Here is a 21,832-nt window from a genome sequence, read left to right as displayed (position 1 = left end):
CCGCTGGCTCAGGGCGGTTTGGGCATTATAGATCCAGTCGATCAGAGTAGAGCCTTATTGGGGAAGCTTATTGTTGGGGGATTGCTTCCAGGCGCTGAGCCTTGGAAAGAGCTCCTCTTGCGGCGACTGCAGGCCCGGGCGCCTCCTGCAGGGGGTACTTGGGCACATGAGATTCGCTGGATCTTCATAGAGATGAGGAGGACAGGCCTCAGTAGAGGATGGGAGGACAGATTTGCTTTGAGTATCCTGAGAGCTTGGGAGCTGCTGAGACCGGGGCTCTCTCAGCGGCCTCCTTCTTGTGTTGAGGAGCGGGCCAGGCAGCCGCTCATCTGGAGCCCAGCGGTTCGTACAGAGCAGGGTCATATGCTGGGTTCTCGGCCTCGTCTAGCCTGGGGACCTTTAGTGGCAGGCCCAGCTCGTAGTTTTGGAGACTGGCAGGCTTTCTGCAGTCTACCAGAGGAGACCCAGGTGGAGAGGCTGAGTCACTTCAGAGGGGGGTTGATTATGAGGGATGATATTCAGGAGGCACTTACAGAGGAGTGGTTCACACCTCTCGAGCCAGTGGCCCCACGGTGGATGGGAGCCTTTACACAGTTGGAGATCCTGATTGCTGTCAGAGCTAGCACTGAGGATGGCAGATGCCTCTATTATGAGATACAGGATGAGGGCAGACTCCAGAGAGTGGAGGTGGAGTCGCCTTTGGTTGCAGAGTGCACTTTTCAGAGGATTCGGGTAGTGGCTGCCGCTTCTCGGAAGTGGCATATTGACCCCGACCCTGCTGACGTGCTCCCGGATTGGCGCATATGGGCATATGCAGCGCGCCCCTTGGCCCGGCTACAGTGGGACCCCGGGGAGTACGAGTGGCATGATCCTTATGCATCCCTTGAGGCCACAGAGATCACCTTTTTCCAGTACACTGTTCGGCTGGGACGGCATATTTTGACGGCGAGGAGGACGGTTTCTCCAGCGGCAACGGGGCATTGGCGGTTGCAGGGACTATCACAGGAGTTCCTGGAGGATTTCTCGGCTCGGCTCTGGGCTAGTCGACAGGCCCGCAGGATCTCGGCTTTTCAGTGGCTGGTCGCCCACAGGGGCTCAGCGGTTGGCACTTGGCTTGTTTACAGCGGTCTTCCGGCGGCCTGCGTCCGATGCGGCCACCCTATGGAGACACAGAGACATTGCCTTTGGGACTGCCCTCAGGCACAGCAGATTTGGCTGCGGATGCTGCGTATTCTGGCCCCCCTCTCTCCAGAGGGTATGTTTACGTGGGGTGCCGCTGCTTGGTCGACTTCATCAGGGCCTGCTATGGGCTATGAGATGGAGCAGGGCAGTCAGGCCATCAGATTTATTAGGGGCCAGCCTCGCCTGGTTCCGGCACCGGATTTCTCGTCCGCCAGCTGGACACAGGAGAGGGATTTACGATGGGAGCTCCTCAGCAGCCTCACCATCTGGTTCACCTGGAGGGCCCGGTGCTTTACGGCCTTTGAGGGGAGATTAGAGCCACCAGCAGAGACTGTTCGGGGGATTTGGCAGGAGTTGATCCACACCCTGCGAGGACAGTACGACCGCATCCGGGGAGACTCGGATGAGGCGATCTTACGGCGCCAGCCCTTTCACACCACTTGGCGCTGCGGCCCGTTCTACACCCTACACACGGGATCCCCCCGTTGGCACTACAGGCCACCTGTTTGGCTCTTCCCCCCCCCCCCCCCCTATTGTATGATTTAGCCGCTCAGTTCTTTAGACTGATGCTTGTATTTTGCAGCACCTAGGGAGAGTCTCCCGGGCTGCCATGATGTATTCACTGCTCTTCTCTCTGTTAGGAGCAGGAGAGATCTCTTTTGTAGCCCTACAGGCGTTTTTTACATAACTAATGAAAGGATCTTTTCTCGAAAAAAAAACAAAAAAAAGAAAGGGGTGTGATGCCCGCTTCTCTTACGGCTGAAGAGTGGGAAGATATGGATGAGCTGGCAAGATCTACTATCATGTTGTCTGTGTCAGACTCATTACTTTTCAGCATTCGTGAAGAGAAGACAGCTTGGGGAATGTGGCAGAGATTGCAGGACTTGTATGCCCAGCAAAGTGCCTCAAGCAAAGTGTATTGGTTGAAGAAACTCATAGGTCTTCAGATGAAGGAAGGGGCGTCTATGACAGCCCATCTAAATGAGTTTAATGGTATTGTCAGCCAAGTTATCAATCAAAAGTTGGCAATGGACGATGAGTTCAAAGCCACTTTTCTGTTATGCACTTTGCCAGAGAGTTGGGACACATTCAGGACAGCCACTAGCAATTCGCATGCTATGCTGTCATATGCAGATGTTGAGGGTGCTCTTCTTCAAGAAGAGATGAACAGGAAAAACAACTCTGTTGGAAAGTCCAATGCAATGAATGCACGTGGGAGATCCCAGCAAAGGGGGAAAAGCCAAGAAAGGGGAAGGAGCAAGTCTCGCTCCAAAAAGGATTTGGAATGCCATTATTGTGGCAAGAAGGGACACATCAAAAAACAATGCTACAAATGGAAAAATGATCAAAAAGAAAAGGGAAAAGGCAAAGACAAAGAGAAAGATGAAGCCAAAGATGTAAAGCCAAAGGGCAAAAGTGGAGTCAAGATCGAAGAAATCAATGTGTCACATGCAGGTGGCAATGAAGATGAGGTCCTCTTTACGTCTTCACTTGATGCCCATTCACTTCTTACAGGTGGTCATGGTATGCACTCATGGATCATTGATTCAGGTGCCTCCTTTCATGTCACAGGTTGCAGAGACTTGTTTGTCAGGTACACTGCTGGCAATGAAGGAGTGGTTTATTTGGGTGATAACCATGCATGCAAGATTCTTGGCAGAGGTGATGTAAGGCTTGTATTTTCAGATGGCTCACAGCTTATGCTCCATGATGTCAGGCATGTGCCTGAGATCAAGAAGAATCTGCTTTCTACTGGACAGCTTGATGATGCTGATTATGTTACCACATTTGGTAGTGGAAAGTGGAAGATTAGTAAGGGCTCACTGGTTGTTGCCAGAGGCTCTAAGGTGGACACTCTTTATTTCATGCATGCAGGTGTTTGTCACCATGCTAATGTAAATGCAACCGAGCTGCCGGAAATTTCTATGTGGCATAGCCGGTTGGGACACATGAGTGTCAAGGGAATGGAGCAATTGTCTCCTTTGGGTTACTTGCCTTCTCTAAAGTTTTCAAGTTTTCAGTTTTGTGAGCATTGTATATATGGTAGGCAACTACAGTGCCCCCACAAGAAAGCTCTTGGACAGAAAGATGCTCAGTTAGAGCTTGTGCATACAGATGTATGTGAGATGCCTCAGCTTTCTTTGGGAGGGGCAGAATACTTTGTGTCTTTTATAGATGATGCCACACGCAAGGTGTGGGTTTATCCTCTTCGTTTGAAGAGTGATACATTCTCAGTGTTTGAGAAGTTTGTTGCTCTTGTTGAGAATCAAACTGGCAAAACACTGAAGGCTTTGCGTTCCGACAATGGTGGACAGTATATGTCCAAACAGTTTCAGGACTTTTGTGATGCTAAAGGCATCAAGAGGGAGCTTTCTACTCCTTATGATCCTCCACAAAACGGGACAGCAGAGAGGATGAACAGGACCATTCAGGAGAAGGTCCGTTCTATGTTGTCACATGCTGCATTACCTCATGGTTTTTGGGCTGAAACTGTTATCACAGCCGTTCACCTTATAAATAGGTCACCTAACACGAGGCTTGGTGGGAAAGTGCCAGAGGAAGTATGGACAGGAAAGCCTCCATCATACAAGCACTTGAGAGTGTTTGGTTGCGTTGCGTACGTGCACATACGCAGGGAAATGCGCACCAAACTTGATCCTAAGTCTCACAAATGCATATTCCTAGGATATGGTGACAGAGGTGAAATGGGGTATAGACTTTGGGATCCCATGAATAGAAAGATCATACGCAGCAATGATGTCATTTTTGATGAAACATGCATGTATAAGGAGCCTGCAAGGCAACAGGAGCCTGGCAGAGTCATCTTTGATGATGATGGACATCATGGACAACAACAAAGGGCTGTAAATCAGCCATTACAGCAGCAAAACCAGCCCTTAAATGGTGCTGAAAATGGTCCAAATGGACAGCCAGAGATGGCAGAAGATATCCCTATGGATATACCACAGTTAGAGGAGATACCGGGCATGATTTTTCAGCCTTATGGCATGGAACAGGAGCCACCAATGGGTGATATGCAGGCTGGACAGCAACCTGCAAATGATGGTCATTGGGTATGGAGGTCTACAAGACCCTCCAGAGCCCCTGACAGGTTTGTTCCAGGGGTTGACTATTTGATGCTTACTGACTGTGGGGAGCCCTCATGTTATAAAGAGGCTTTACAGAGGGCAGACAAAGCTCTATGGGAGCGTGCCATGAAGTCAGAGATGGATTCTCTGCATAAAAATGGAACTTGGAAGTTGGTGCCTTTGCCTGCAGGCAAGAAGGTTTTGCCATGCAAGTGGGTATACAGGCTCAAAGTTGCATCAGATGCAAAGCCAAGATACAAAGCCAGGTTAGTGGCTAAGGGCTTCAAGCAGGAATATGGTGTGGACTTTGATGAGATCTTCTCTCCAGTGGTCAAAATGACCACACTTAGAGCTGTGTTAGCTTTGGTTGCACATGATGATCTGGACTTGCTTCAGATGGATGTGAAGACTGCTTTTCTTCACGGTGATCTCCATGAGGAGATATATATGCAGCAGCCAGAGGGTTATGTAGTGAGTGGAAAGGAGAAGCTTGTATGCAAGCTAAAAAAGAGTCTTTATGGGCTCAAACAGGCACCAAGGGAATGGTATCACAAATTTGATACATTCATGAAATCCCAGAAATTCAGGAGAAGTGACATAGATCACTGCTTATACACCAAGAAAGCTTTGGATGGCAGTCTCTTGATTCTCATTTTGTATGTTGATGATATGTTGATTGCCGGGAAATCTCGTAAAGAGATGCATGCCTTGAAGAAGAGGCTGCATGAGACCTTTGATATGAAGGATTTGGGTGATGCAAATCACATCTTGGGTATGCGGATACTTCGGGACAGAAATCAGCATGTGTTGTATTTGTCTCAGAAGGAATATATTGGCAAAGTTTTGCAGAGGTTCAATATGGACGGGGGGAAGAAGGCTAGTACTCCTTTGCCTCCATATGTGAAACTCAGTGCTATGGACAGCCCACAGTCAGATAGTGGCAGGGCTGATATGGCCAAGATTCCGTATGCTTCAGCTTGTGGCAGTCTCATGTATGCCATGGTTGCTACTAGGCCGGACATTGCATTTGCAGTGGGAGTGGTTTCTAGATACATGGCCAACCCTGGCAAGAAGCATTGGGAAGCAGTGAAAGGTGTCATGAGATACCTGAAGGGCACACAGGATATGTGCATTTGCTTTGGCAAACAGGATGCATTAGTGCATGGTTACACGGATTCGGATTATGCCGGTCATCCAGATAACCGGAAGTCTACTACCGGTTATGTGTTTACATTCACAGGAGGTGCTGTGTCATGGATATCCAGGATGCAGAAGTGCATTGCCTTATCTACTACAGAGGCCGAGTATATTGCAGCCAACCACAGAGGCTTGCAAGGAGGCATTATGGCTATCTCGGTTAGTGGTTGATTTGGGCTATACAGGGGATATTCCATTGTTGCATTGTGACAGTCAGAGTGCCATTCAGTTGGCAAAGAACCCTCTTTTTCATGCAAAGACGAAGCATGTGGATGTGAAGTATCACTTCATCAGAGAGGTGATAGAGAACAAGCAAATTCAGCTTGTTAAGATTCATACAGATGACAACCCGGCTGATCTGTTGACAAAGAGTTTGCCTCCGGAGCGGTTTGCTCATTGCAGACACTTGATGGGCATTGGATGAGGCCATTTTCAGCCTTGATATGGCCTTGTATATTATCATGTACATGCTGATTTTTTCTTTTCCTTTACTTAAGGACACTTTGCCTTTAAGTGGGAGGTTGTTGGGATAAAGGCGTTATGCCCACCCTTATAGTGTGTACAAGCCCATAAGTTATAGTACATAGTACACTTAGTACTTTTAATGTACTAAGTGCACTATGTGTACTAGTGCAATATACATGTGTGATAGGGGAGTCACACACTCATGCCTCATGAGTTGACTTATCCCCACAACTCTCTCTCTCTCTCTCTCTCTCTCTCTCTCTCTCTCTCTCTTGTTCTTCTCTGTGTATGTCTCCCACATGACCTAACCCTAATTCTCCCCATCAATCATTCATACCCTCCGCGGACAGTAGGGGAGGCTTCAAGGTGGTTCTAATTGTATGTGGAAGCGTTCGAAAGCCTCTTGAGGCTCTGGCGACTTGGTTCTTTTCTCACACATTGGTGGTGAGCCCACTTGACATTATAGACCACTTGTGTGGTTATTCCCTCCCCCACGCCTTGTATGAGATAACCTTATCCTCATAGAGCAACGAGATGGAGAAGTGCATCCTTCCCCTATATTTGTTCTTTGATTCTCTCTCCGTACACGGAGGCGAGTTTGTATCTAGCCTTTGAGGTTTTTCTTTGTTAACTAATAGAAGGTTCTTGTTTCCAAGAAAAAAAAATCTCGTTGGAATGTTGCCTTCTGAACCTGAAACTCAAACTGCTTAGCTTTGTGAGAGATATGTAAACTGTAGGAAATATGAGAATGAGAGCAAAACTAGAAATGAAACACAAAGCTTAGACATACCTTGAGATGAGTGTAGACAAGACACAAGATTGATTGATTATTGATGTGACACCTACAATTTATAGGTGAGAAGTACAAGATTGAGTAGACTCACTTATGGGATAAAAGTAGAGGTGCCACATGGCACTAGACTCAAGACTAGAAGAAGTACACCTAGTGTGCACTTATCTCCAACACCCTCCTTAAGTGGACACTAGGAGGAAGACAAAAAGACAAGACTATGACATGACAAAAGATAAGACCAAGACAAAGAGACTAGACAAGGATTGAGAGACAAGTTAGAAGATAAGATGGACAAGACTAAAAGACAGAAGACAGACATAAAGACTGATAGACTGAGAGACAAGACATGACAGACAAAGATCCTGAGACACCCCTCCTCAAGTGATATCCTCATATGGGTCCACAAGGGTAGGAACAAGAGTGGATCATAGACAGACAGAGAGAGAGACAATCAGCCAGTAGAGTGGTCCCAGAGAGAGAGAGACTTTCAGATAGACATGAGAGAGATTGACAAAATAGAAGATAAATGGGAACATAGACAAAATGCCAAAGAGAATGTGGGTAGCTAATCCACAAAAGATAGGCATATAGACTGATAGACAGAGTGTCAAAGACATGTGACAGGATAGACACACAGGATAGACACATAGACAAAGAGACTGACTGATTGTAGATAGACAGAGAGATGGACCTAGATAGATAATCCCTCCTCAAGGTCAATCCTCCTGCTAGAGTGGGTAATGCAGGGGTGCCTCTTGGATAGGGACAAAGATAAGTCCATGTAGACAAATATGAGAGAGATGGGAAGGTCTTACCATATTTGGCAGTGTCTAATCCCGTACATGAGAGACAGAGAGTTGAAGGGAAGGTCTTACCACTTGCTGAAATGCAAGGGCAGTGTCTAATCCCGTACAAGATAGAGAAGTAAATGAAATTCAGTATTGAGATTTTTATTTTATATTATTATTTTTTTTATTTTTTTTATTTTTATATTTTTTTTTTTAGAGATAGAGAGTAGACTAAATATAGAACACAGCATACTCTTGATGTCTGCTTTAAATTTGCTGCTGCAGGTCTGGCTGGTCCAATGGACAGCTAACCCACATGTGAAGATGAAGAGGAAATGGGAAACAAAGGGGAAAATGCCTTTTGCACAGATGTTGCAAATCAGGTCGAAAATCAGCATTGAAGTTTACCTTCACAAAAGGAGGTGTCGAGCTGATGTCGAGAAGACCAGAGATCCAAAAATGACGAGTTGTTGCATGAGTTGAATATCCAGGAGGTCCACGACTTGAGAAGACATGTTGATGAAGAAGAGAGTGCGGGGGTAGCTGCTGCATGTGCAGTACTAGAGGACAGGCCGGTAAGCTCAAGTAGAGAGGCAGCAGCACCATGATGAACCCCCGCAGCAGCAAGATGGAGAAGACGGGCAGATCTGGAGTTGCACGCTGGCCGAGCAGAGACATGAGGAGATGGCGCAGCTGACTGATATGACGGGCTGCAACAGCAGCAGGTCGAATACAAAGAGCAGGGCCAGCTAAGCGGCGCCCAACAGCAGAGGCAGGGCGGCCAACAGCAAAGACGGCGGTCAGAATTCTGTGGCGGGAAGAATAATGGCGACCAGCAGCTGCCCGTGAGGATGCTAACGCTGATGTCGGAGCTCCTCCTACCACTGTCCCGACAGTAGTAGAGGTTTCTTGATTCGCCATTGCTTGATAGAGAGAGAGAGGCCCATGTGTTAGAGCGTATCCTCATGTCCATGGCGATGGAAGCTTTGCACCGAACAGATCAAAAACAGGAGAGAGAATTGAACCAAGCAAACACCAACGGGCTGCGCTGAATTGAGTGGGACGGCTTGGAGAGAAAAAACAGGGAAACCCTAAAACCATGGCTCTGATACCATGTAGGAAATATGAGAATGAGAGCAAAACTAGAAATGAAACACAAAGCTTAGACATACCTTGAGATGAGTGTAGACAAGACACAAGATTGATTGATTATTGATGTGACACCTACAATTTATAGGTGAGAAGTACAAGATTGAGTAGACTCACTTATGGGATAAAAGTAGAGGTGCCACATGGCACTAGACTCAAGACTAGAAGAAGTACACCTAGTGTGCACTTATCTCCAACATAAACATGGGCTAGGTGTAAGACCGTCCACATCTAAATGATAAGGAACCAAGGTACAACTCATTTTGTTTGCCAACTGCAGAGAGATGGCATCCTCAGAATCATCCATGTCAAAATAGGACAATGAACTGCTATGCCCTCGCAGTGCCATACGCACGGATGAGAGCCTTCTTCTGTCCCTTAGCCTCACCCTCCTGCTTGATCATCAAATACCACTAGTGCCACTGAATTCAAAGCAGGTAATAGCTAAACGGCATTAGAGATTGATGGTGGATGGGGATGGGAATGCTACGGTCGCTATTGTGGAAGTCGGTGCCTTGGTAGACTTTTCAGCCTACCGCTTAGTGCAATCCTTCTTCCCATGTCCCACAGTGTGGCAAAAGAAATAATGGTTCTCTGCCTTGTACCGTGTTTGACTCTGTGCATCAGCCGATCCAAACCTTCCCAACTTGCTGCGATAAAATCCAAGTTGGTCTTTCACCAACCTTCGTTTATCTGCATCACGAACCTGCCTAGAAAGCACTGTCTCCCAACCATCCATCACCTCATCTCATCGGCCTCTTGTCCACATCCTTGGAACTCGGGATCCAAGACATACGCAGCAGCATGCATAGGAGAATGATAACCATTCCATCGTGCTTCACATAATTCTCGAACCTCTGCATATTTCTCATCAGACAAGCCCATTTCCCCTATTTTCTCGATCATTCGGTCAGCCCTCTCATAAACCTTGCCAATGCATGGCTCCCGTCCATCTGCAATCCGCATCAAGCGCATGATCGGCTTCATCATAGCATTGATAGTGTTGACTTCATCCCAAAATGTGAAGTCTTGTATGGTTCTTGCAACCTCTATGCCGGCTCTTGACCTAGAAAGAGCCCATCCCATCCACTCATTGCATACAACCAACTGCTTCAAAGGCAATTGCACTTTGGATAACCTCTTCATCATGAGAAAGTTATAACCAAAGCGTGTCTCTGAGTACTTCAAGAGATCCTTTTTGGGTGATCTCTTGCGGAATTCATTCAAAATAAACTGATGGTTTTGAATGAAGCTTATTATCTCCTTGCCTTTTTTAATGTGTGGATCAACCCATGGCAAGCTGCCAACATCCTTCAATAAGTTGCTCAAACAATGAGCAAAGCATGGACTAAATGTGATATGCGGATACCTGTCTTCAAGCTTAAGACCAGCTGCTCTATTTGTTGCCTCACCATCAGCTAAGAACTGAATAACATTCTCTGGTCCAACTTTCTCAATACCTTCGGCCCACTCTTCCACAAGCTGATCTGCAATTTTTCCAGTCCCAGAAGCATCATGTGAGGAAATGAATTGCATTCTTCCTCGAGAATAAGCAACCATGCCATGAATGGACCTTTTTCGAGTGTCACTCCAACCATCTGCAATAAGTGACACACCATTCTTTGCCCAACTTTCATGCACAGACTCTAAAGCACATTCAATTGCAGCTTTCTCCTTTTGCAACAAGGTGGTGCGTAGTGTCTCATACGAAGGAGGCTTGTATGTTGGGCCATACCGTGCAATCTCCTGGACCATTTCAATGAAATATGGAGACCTGGCAACATTGAATGCTACATGATCATGATAAAAGAACCTTGCAACAGCTGCATCTACCCTCTCTTTCTTGCGGGGATCCCAAGCTGCTCCCAAGGTTTGCTACTTGCCGAAACTTACACCCATAGACTGCGAATCTTGGGAAAATGCAAAGCTCCCAAGTCCTCCATTCTGTTGTCCATCTCCCAAGTGTACATCTTCCCCATGTCTACTGAAGTAAGACGCATCGATTGCCGGTTTCTTTCGTGCACATGCTTTCTCCTCTTCACTTGGGTACTTTGCCAAAAGCTCTCTACGCATTTCAAGTGTTGTCCCTGGGCATTTGTTCACTTGTGCTTTTTCATTGTTTACATGGCATAGATGTGCTCTCACACGGTTTGCTCCTCCTGACTTCTCTTTGTTACATTGCTTGCATTTCCATCGTGTTGCACCTCCCTTAGATGACTACCTTTCTAGCCTTTCAACCTCGTCCCACCAAGTAGCATTCGAAGCCGATCGCTTTGAACCTGAGTAAGCCATGATTTCTCCAAATTCGGGCAAAAAGTTGAATAGACTTTCAAAGTTAACCATTACAGAGAAATGAGTCCTTTTTTTGTCTATTGTTTAATGGGGAGAGACTGTGCAGTCCAGATTGTGACATAGGTAATTTTTAAAACACCCAAAGTTCAAACAAAGAAAGAGAGAAGAAAGAGAAAAGCTTGCTGCCTTGCCTTCTAAAGATGTAAACTGTTGAACTTGAGTCTTGATCACTCTGTTGCACAGGGCCCAGGCAGGTTGCACTGTTGCTGCTTGCAGGTTGGTACCAGGCACAGTGCTGAGAACTTGAGTGTACTGCTGTTGTGGACTTGCACTATGTAGACTGTAGTAGAATGTAGTCACTAGTGTACACTGTAGTATGTACACGGCAAGGGCTGGGGGCCTGGACTATGGAGGCTCGGGCGACTGTACTGCCTGGTACAGAACAGTACGGGCAGAGCCTGCAGGCGACAAGCAGTACAGCCTACACGGCCACGGCCCACATGTGACGGGCAGGCTGTAGGTGACGGGCGTCGAGCGCAGGTTGCAGGTCGGCGACTACAGTACAGGCCTCGGGCAATGAACTTCCGAAAAGCAACGGGCGAAAGGCGACAACCGTGCGGGCGTCGGGCTTCTATTTTTTTTAAAAAAAATCCACGTCATCGTTCCCACGTGGGGGAACGGCAGCCCAGCGTTCCATCTCGCGTTCCACCAGCGTTCCACGGTCGTTCCCTGGCGTTCCATGAACGTTCCACCACCTCATCGTTCCTGACCCCCGTTTCCATCGTTCCCTTCATGCTGGCCATGGGGGAACGCGTTCCACCGTTCCCAATGGGGGGAAACGGGGTTCCCCTGCTACTATGGTTGTGACACATACACGAGACATATATGACGGGTGGAAGGCAATGGAGAGGCCACTAGTGATGATGATCTCACACATGATCAAGAGTAAGCCTTTAGTGCCAGATGAGATTGTGCGGGCGGAGATGGGGACTACCCCTGTCGTGACAGAGGCTCTTTTCCAGACAGTGGCATACTGGCACTGATTATGGAAGCTCCTACTAGATAGATATCCCCGGCTTGCCATAGAGTCCTCGAGACAATTGGCACTTAATGCAGACACACAGTGTTGGTATGCACAAATGAGCACTTGGTTTGGTATGCATGGCATGCAGACGGGGGCACTCCCACCGTTTTAGTTCAGCATAGAGGCCCCTTCCTTTGATCTCAGCCGCACATAAGTGAACAAGGTGATCATGAAGGACATTGTGAGATTGGATACTCAGAGGACCCGGACGAAGATGGCTTTCTAGAGAGACCGCCTTCTTCACAATGACAGAGAACGGCTTCATCATACATGGATGCAGATCTCTCATTCGGGGTGTGGTGTGTGATTGGACAAATCCGCAACTCATCCCACTAGTTGAGAGTGGAGATATTCAGATTTGGGCCGACAGTAGCTGCACCAGAGGACAGGACATGCCAACTTTGCCATACAGAGCCTAAGATAGAGGGTCATTATATATGCAAATGCCCAATATCCTATGAGATCAGCGGGAAGTTCCATTGCCTCATCGAAGAGGGATTTGAACCACTCTCTACGATCATGGATTGTCCAGACCAAAGATGCCTAAGGCTATTTCTTTTGGAGCTCTACAGACACAGGAAATCCCTATTGTGGCCCAGATCAGCTGCACTTGCCCGAGGACCAACACAGAGAGCTCTCACTAACTTCTTCCAAACTAGAGCCCAGAGAGTAGATTCACCCACTCCCCCCGACCTCTAGGCTGATGCAAGAGCCCGGCCGAGAGGAGTGACATTAGACAAAGCCACCGAGCTATGCAGAGCCTGACACCCCCGACAGCCGCCGGCCCACGCTCACGTCATCTCAGGAGGATCAGAGCCATCATTTCCCACCACCATAGGACTTTCTCCCACCATCTCAGCCTTACTATATTGGGTACCATGATACACTGCCCTGTGCGAGATATTCTTGGCTGATGTGAGAGCTTGAGGCTATTTGTTTGTTTTTTTATATGGATATTTTCTTTTAGTTTTACTTTCAGTACCATGATGATGTATTCCATGGACATGATGCAACATTTTGGTCTCATTTTGGCCTTTTGAAGATGTTAATACAACTTTCTTTCCCTCTCTCTCTCTCTCTCTCTCTCTCTCTCTCTCTCTCCACGCTCATAGCTCTAGTCTTTGTTTTCTTTTCTACCATGACAAGATTACATGGACACTATCGTATCACTTTTGGTCTCATGGATCCACTAGGTCTTTTAAAGATGTTTAATATATATATATATCTCTCTCTCTCTCTCTCTACGCAGACACACATTGAATGTCTTCTTAGCGTAGCCTGATCATGCAACCCTACTACCTTCCCCCCCCTTCCGCCTTTGTATGAGGTAGTTCCTTCCGAGAGCAGCCAGCCATCGAGGGAATTATAAAGTCCTCACAAGACCAAGCCCATGGATTATATACCATACAGCCCCTGTGGATCAAAATAGAGAACGTACCTCAGAAACCCTTGCAAGGTTTCCATTGACCTGACATCGCACGCATCACATGAAGGAGATGGACTGTGGCTAGCAACTCACCACCCAGCCGTAAAGTCCTATGGACTCACCACCGAGACATCGCACGCATCGCATGACGGAGATGGATTGTGGCTAGCAACTCACGAGTCACCACCCAACCATAAAGTCCTGCGGACTCACCACCGAGCCTGAGGTCCGATTGTTGCAAGCCTATCAATCACCGATGACCCCAACCTGGCGTCCCATACCACCAAGCTGAATCACCCGCTGACAACTCCATGGCCGAGAGATCCTGCACCCTCCTTAGTAGCCCCAAGGCTACCACGTGTCTCCTTGATCTCTTGGGACTAATAAGTGACCCTAGGTTCCTTATAGTATTATCCCCGCTATAAAACCCTCCACATTTCCATGCCCCTTGCTAAGCCTTATTCCTAATTCTAGGTTAAGGCTAACCCCAATCATGGGTTAGTCCACGTGTTCCCTGCCCTAGCCCTAGGTCAATCGGACGTAATAAGAACACCCTCCCCAGATTATCCCGACCTCATTTCAGAATTGTGAGCATGTACATGTAGCCCATGGCTTTGTAATCATTAGAAGGATCTTTTCTCCGGAAAAAACAAAAAAAAAAGAGCCAGTATAACTTGAAAAGATCCAAAGACAGGATAGAACAACTTTCCAAATTACACACAGCTGTAATCTTCAAGGTATCACTTCAGGTCTATTCATGATCAAAGGAACAAATACAAACACATAAAAGCACATCCCAAGGCCAAGTAGAAAATTACAATAACACCTTTCTGACCCCTTTATGAGGCCACCCTTTTAGTGCAAAAAAGAGCCTGTATGCAACCTTTAAAAATAAGACTTACTAACTAAGACACATAAATTTGAAAGAGGTTAAAACATACTTCTACGTGCCCTGCATGGAAAAGATCAAAAGCTCCATCAATGTAAACAATCCGAGCATGTGGTCCAGGACCCTGTGCCAAATACAAAATAAGCTAATTAAACACCAAGAAGAAATAATCACGCATGAAAAGAACTTTGCCTACAGCAATAAAAATTGCACAACAACAAAAGAGAGAATGTATGAGAGTGCAGTGTTGGTTTTCATGCACAGAGAATAAAGCCAGAAAACAACACCACTGAGCTGCTCTCTCTAGAAACAATCACATACTTCTGCCAATTATTTGAATAGCTATTTGTCTTAAATTTTGCCAATGAGCTGAGACCTGTGTGCAAACATAAGGGCCCTAAAAACATACAAGGCTTGTGGTAAATCCAACAAAAAACCATTATATGCTGCATGGGGAATGGAATCCAGTGTATTTTCAATGCAAATTCTCATAATCAAACCTTAATATTGATGAATGATAGTTTTATGTGAGGAAAGTATGGTCTATTTAGATCACCAAGACAGAATACGAAAGTATAATTGTCCATTAGCACAATGCTAACACCCTTGACAAGCCTTATGGTTTTCAGCTACTCCTTCCTAGAGTACTCAACAAAGGCCTCACCAATCGAGTCCAACAACACACATGGAAGTCCCACAACAGTCATCCACATGTACATTTGATAAAGTGATCTCTTCATCAGCCACTCGAAGCTGTATACAATAAAAAACACGGGGCGCCATCACCTGTCCTTCCGCCCACCATCTCCTGAGCCCCTTCCCTTGCTGCCTCCTTTGCACACCTGCTCCCTGCCCAACTGCCGCTAGCCCTCCTCTCCTGCTCCTCCACATTCTCCTTAGCCGCCTTCCTCCTGTCCTGGAATTCTTTCTGCCACCTCTCCTCCGCCCAGAAAATCCCAAATCTGACCACATGCTGGGTGGCTCCCCATGAGCTTGCAAACCAATGAAGAAGCGTGGTGGAGGAACACCGTCGATGCCAAGAGCTGGACAGCCGCTTCCGACAATAGGCAAGGGATGGCTGCCTTGGTTGTGGCTGACAGAGCAGCGGCTTCCATGGAGTCCTCATGCCGACACTCGCCAATAGAGCTGCAAACCAAACGCTGGAACATGAAGAGGGAGGGGCGGGAGAGGATAGCGTGCGAGAAGGTGTCGAGATGGGGAAGGGCGGGGAAGCAGAAAGACGAAGGCGAAAAAGGGGAGGAAGGGGGGCTGGTAGACGGGCGTGGGGGATGAAGAAGAAGAGGCTGGAGGAGGGGGGGGCGAAAGAGGGCAGGCCACGCAGCAGTTATTGGCGAGCCCGGCAAAATCACCGATATTCATTTTCTTGGGCATGGCTACACCCAGGTGGAGTTTGACTCTCGCGCAATAGCTAACAAGGTGATTCAACCGAGTTTCATCGCACTACGCACAGCTCAAGCATTTTATGCTGATGGCATCACAACTTCAACCCCGCCCCTCACCCCTATAATTCACCTCGTTGGATATGAGCACGTATTGGGCACCATCTCATAAATAACAATCACTTAAACACTTAATGAAATGGAAACATTACAAGACTAAGGCAATGTGCACAAGACAGAGGCAATGCTGAAAATGAAAATTGCGCAATGACAACACATTGGAGCCAAGAACCCCCCCGCCCACCCCCCCACCCCTCAATACTGAGTATATTATTGGAGTATTTCATTGGTACAATGTTCCACGGCTATGATAGCTAGATTTGCCATAAACAAGAAATGTATACATTTAACAAACAAGTATTTGGAGCAACATTCCGTTGATGTAGCTGAATTTCAGCAATCCTCACCTCTCACTAGGGTGAAGCAACCACGAACCTAGTGTTCCGGGTCCACGAACGACACTGGCATGCCCGTACTAGCGCCTGAGTTGCAACCTTGCGGTGAACGGAAGGCTGAAAATGAAGTTCTGGCAGCAGAGGAAACTCCTGGGCATGAAACCAAGCAGCAGCAGAGTTATTGATGAAGTCAGAACGCGTAGAATACGTCGGCTGGTCATGGGTGCTGCCCACGGGCACTGGTAGAAATCTTGCCAAAAAATTCAGATTTGACTCACCAATTAGATGAAATAGGCTGAGGTGAACACAACCTCATGCTCAGAATCGAATTATGACGAAAACCCCACCCTCCATGAGCAAAAACGAAATTCAGTTGGGGCCTTGCAAAAATGATCACTCGCACCAATTGAGGTATAGAGAGGGGTGCTCTCAAAAAGAGGAACACGATGGCACAGACAGAATTGAAATCAGGTCCGAGTAGCTGATGCTATGAGCAAAATGATGAAGAGGGTGGTGTGCAGAGAGAGAACGATTTGCTAAGAGAGAGACAGAGACAGAAAGAACGATTTGCTTCAAGGAGGGAGAGAAGCTCACGACTCATGCAAAGGTAGGTGGCCAATTAATTTGGGTCACCCACATGTGCAGTGTCCACCCACTTAGGCCACCCACATTAAGTGGCCACAAGGGTGCCCACAGGGTTGGGCCCCAGGCACAAATTAAAAATGTCCACCCATTTTTAATGAGTGTGAACCTACAAGGTTATAAACATTACAAAGCATTTAAATCAATTAAAATAAAGGTTTTTTTCAGTGCACTTACCACCTATTCACACCCCAAAAAACATGTCGAAATGCAGAGCACTCGCACGATTCATGGGTAGGCGTCCTAGGCCCGTGAACTAGACATTCATGTGCTCGGGTTTTATGGTCTTCTTGACAGGCAAAAAGTGTGCTTGCTTGCTAAATGAAACCGATCCCGTTCAAGTGGGAACAGACTCCGTTGGACACCCACACGCGTAATAGCACAACTTAATATCACAATTTGAAATGGACAACTTAATAACAACTGAAAATTAAAATGAAATAGATGGACACCAGCACTGGGGCAGGAACGGGCCGACCCCCCCCCCCTCAATATATGATATATTATTGGGAGTATTTAACAAATACAATGCTCCATGGGTTCAATGAACCAGATGATGTCCATGTACAAATGCATACAGTACCCAACAAAAGGCTCGAAGTAGATGTTCGAAGTAGAGCGACCACCTGAGTGGTCCAGTCTCTACGATCCTCTGCCAAGACCACGCACAAACAGGCGCTCTTGTACTAACGCCTAGCTCTCCCGATCCGGCACCCTTGGACCGTGGTTCTCCAAAAGCTTGGACTACCTGGCACCGAACGGGTGTTAGCCGTAGAGAAGATCCTTTATCAGATTTACAACAAAAGTTCTTTACTTAAATCTGAATTCACTTACTTGTAGCTCGCAGATGGCAGACCAATACCCGGAAGTATCTGTGTGCAGCTACTAGTGGTAAATACCAAGACACAGCACCCTGTAGAGGAGGAGGATGAGTAGCTGCCTGTGGAGAAGGTGTAACCGACCTGAAGAAGGGAGATGTCGCCTATGGAAGGGCGACGCAACCGCCTGCAAAGGATGAAACAATCGCCTTTGGAGAGGAGAAGGTGTAGCCACTGGAAAAGTGGAAAGGAAACCTGGTTGCAGTGGAGAAAGGGCAGCCGTCTGCAAGGGAGGAGGTGGAGTAGGTGCACCCGCCAACTGGAGGTGGAGCCACCTCCCTTGCAGCCGTCTGCAAGGGAGGAGGTGGAGTAGGTGCACCCGCCAAACGGAGGTGGAGCCGCCTGGCTGCTGAGCAAGTGCAGCCACCTTAAAGAAGGCACAGCCGCCTGTATGGAGAAGAGGAGCAGCCCGCCGCTGGAGATGGATACACAGTGGGCTGTATGAAGAGGCAGCCGTCTGCAAGGGAGGAGGTGGAGTAGGTGCACCCGCCAACTGGAGGTGGAGCCGCCTGGCTGCTGAGCAAGTGCAACCACCTTAAAGAAGGCACAGCCGCCTGTATGGAGAAGAGGAGCAGCCGCTGGAGATGGATACACAGTGGGCTGTATGAAGAGGCAGCACATCCTGTATGGAGATGGCAGCCAGCCGCCTGCAGAGTAGGAGAAGCAGCCGTCAGCCTATGGTGTAGCCGCCTGATGGATAGGAGACGCCTGGCTGCAGCCTGCGCCGCCTGTAGTGCAGAGAGAACAGCCACCTGCTGGAGGTGAGCACACAGCCGCCTGCAAGAGGCAGCGCAGCCTGCTAGTGATGGCACACACAGTCGCCTGCGGAGAAGGCAGCGCAGCCTGCTGGAGGAGGGGCATGCGCAACCTGAGAGGAGCAGAAGCGCAGCTGGTTGGAGAACAGGCGCACGATCATGTGTCTATTGGGGTGCTCGTGGTGCTTCCTTTTGTAGAGGTTGGAGAGAAGTAAACAACCACAGCTGGCCGGCTCCCCAAGATTGCATGGGGGCGGCCAGTTCATGGTGTGGTGTGGGTAAGTGGCCATGCACCCACCCCCACACACACAAATGGTTAAGTGTGGCTCCCCACCTTGGCCCATATGTGGGTGCCCATAGTGGGTGCCCACTTTTAAGTGAATGTGAACTAACAACCTTATAAAATGAAAGGTTAGAATTAAAACTATTAATCCAACAAGTGCAATACACTTACCACCTATTCACATGCAACAAAACTCGTCAGAAGACAGAGCAAACTTCACGACTCACAAGCAGCTCAGTAAGTGACACGTCAAGCAAGCAAACACAAAAATACAAGTCATGCGAAAACAGTTTCAAACATGCAGAACATGAGTGCATGTGCAAATAGTATCATGGACATATCTCCCGTTCATGCAAATAGTACAAAATATCTGTCGGGCACAAAAATGGCACGATGTAAAACATAAATCCTGGTCTTCCTATGGAGTGACAGTCCCATAGGTAAAACACAGTTCCAGGCACGAGCCTCCCTATGGAGTGACAATCCCATAGGCAAGACACGGCACAAATACTCGCTCTTCCATGGCGTGACAATCCCATGGATAGAGCACAGTCCAGGTCATACACAGGTGGCACCAGTCTGGCTCCCGTCCATACGACACCATCCTGCTAACACACGGGTGGCACCAATCTGGCTCCCGTCCATGTTAAACAAAAATACTGGCCTCTTCACATGAGACACCGGCCTGGCCTCAAGTGAACGAGACACAAAACTGGAGATGGACCAAATGGTCGGCCAATTGGTGACATCCCCCCGGGCTTCTAAAGAGTTGTCCTCAACTGAAAAGCCTCAAGATATGCCTGCAACAACTGTGGGTAATCAACAAATTAATCCTCATTTACCCACTTTGCATCAATAGGCAAATAATTCTTGAGCTTCACAAGGTATCTCCTGGAAAGCTTTCCTGCAAATAGCTTTCTCTCCTTGTGAAAAACAATCTGTTCTGGCTGGAGAATCTCCTCAAGCTCATCAATCTCTGGTGGATCTTCTGTGACATGCTCGTCAGGATCTCGCCCCACATATTTCCGAAAAAGACTCACATGAAATGTGTTGTGAATCTTCCAATGATTAGGTAAAGCAAGCCTGTATGACACTTCATTGATCTTTTGAATCACCTTGAAGGGTCCATAATAGCGAGGAGAAAGCTTAGGATATGATCCTTCTCGTCCTGGCCTCTTCCGAAGCCTAGCCTTCTCAAATTTCAGCAAAACCCAGTCACCGTCTTTGACTTGCATGTCCCTTCTATGCTTGTCAGCAGCCATTTTATGCTTATCTTGTGACCTTGCAATGGCTGTCTGCACTTGAGCAAAGGCTACTTCCAAGTCACGAACATATTCATCAGCTGCAAAAATCTCATCCTTTGTACGAAGGATGGGTGGCAAAACCACTCTGCTATAAATAATCTCAAACAGAGCCTTCCCGTGGAGGCATGGATCGTATTGTTGTAGGCAAACTCAACAAGTGGAAGATACGTCTTCCATGCAGTCTTTTGATCTGCCACATAACACTTCAACAAATCCACAACGCTGAATTTGAAGCTTCACTTTGGCCATCCGTTTGGGGATGATAAGCTGATGAAAACTCAAGTTTAGTACCCATATTATCAAATAAAGCCCTCCAAAAGAGGCTCGTAGTCCTGAGATCTCTATCCCCAACAATGGATTTAGGCATACCATGATGCTTGAAAATATAAGCAAGAAAAAGCTTTACCATATGATCAACTTTAATGGTTTTCTTGACGGGCAAGAAATGAGCTTGCTTGCTAAACCTGTCCACAATGGTCCAAATAGCATCATTTCTATGCTGGGATCCAGGCAAGTCCATAATAAAATCCATAGTAATACTTTCCCAAGGTTGCGAGGGAATAGGCAATGGCTGAAGCAAACCTGGAGGTTTTTGCCTGTCAAATTTCACCTTTTGGCAAGTAATACATGCACGTACATAAGCCTCAATGTCTTTACGCATGCTTGGCCAAAAGAAATACAGCTCAATCATGCGTGTAGTGGGCATGATACCTCTATGACCAGCATAAGGTGGAGCGTGACATTCCTCCATAACCTTTGGACGCAAATCCTTCACTACACATAGGCAATTATCCTTCATGAGATAACCCTCGTTGATAACATAAAAGACATGTGAATGACCAGCCATCAAATCAGTCCATATATGGCAAAATTCAGCATCCAAATGATACAAATCACGCATAGCAGATAAGTCGCCATGAGAGGCCACTGAGACTGCAGCTACATAAGGCCTCCTGGATAATGCATCTTCCACCACATTTTTCTTTCCTGGAGTATGCACAATTTGAAAATGAAACATGGAAAGAAAGTTTGCCATTCTCATTTGCTTCTCTGAAAGCTTTGTTTGAGATAGAAAGTATCTCAAGCTTTAATGATCTGTCTTGACTACAAATTCAGCCCCAAGAAGATAATGTTTCCATATCTTTAAAGCATGAATTACAGCCAAGAGCTCTTTCTCATAGATATCCATATGAAGCTCAGCATCATGCAAACGACGGCTCTCGTATGATTTAGGACAGCTCCTATACAATCGCCACAAGCAACTGGCGTGAGGCTCATGGTCCTCTCTTTTTCTTTTTCCTTTATTCAACGGGGCAGCCCTATCTGCATGGGCTCCATGGGCCATCATGAAAGTTTCATGAAGCACGGTGACATGTGCTCCACGAACTTGAGAATCAGAGGCATGTGACTTTCCTGCATAAGGCAATGTCTCTCCTTGAGACAACTCAGAAGGCAAAGCTCTTCTAGTGGCAGACCTGTCATCCCTACCATGGGATACATGTCTTGAATGCATGTGACCTTCATGCCCTCCATGAGCACTAGCATACATATACCTGTCAGGCTTTGTGCCTTGTGGAGAAGATGCATGACGAGAGATGACTGTCACCTCTTCCTTTTGCATAAAAGACCTCAACCTTTGAGATGCGGGGTCTCCATGCTTCAAGCGAGGTGGATTTCTGAATTTCAGCTCTCCGTCTTCCCCCTCTTTGACGTCACCTTTGCGGAGGAGGTAGGAAAGTGCCAACTCCCTTGGCTTCTTGC

General features: G+C 47.2%; 1 protein-coding gene across 2 annotated transcripts in view; it reads right to left on the bottom strand.

The window, feature by feature from the left end:
• The window catches only part of PECT1 (phosphorylethanolamine cytidylyltransferase 1), a 106,911-nt gene that overhangs the window by 60,316 nt on the left and 24,763 nt on the right, over positions 1-21,832 (bottom strand). For both annotated transcript variants that reach the window (XM_086781404.1, XM_086781405.1), the window contains exon 4: positions 14,407-14,478. In XM_086781404.1, coding sequence (XP_086637530.1) covers positions 14,407-14,478 — 72 coding nt within the window. The remainder of the gene's footprint in view (positions 1-14,406; positions 14,479-21,832) is intronic.

The sequence above is a fragment of the Cibotium barometz genome, chromosome 43, assembly GCF_041138505.1.
Source record: "Cibotium barometz isolate CiBa-2024 chromosome 43, ASM4113850v1, whole genome shotgun sequence".
Lineage (NCBI taxonomy): Eukaryota > Viridiplantae > Streptophyta > Polypodiopsida > Cyatheales > Cibotiaceae > Cibotium > Cibotium barometz.
This window is presented reverse-complemented; position numbering and strand designations above follow the sequence as displayed.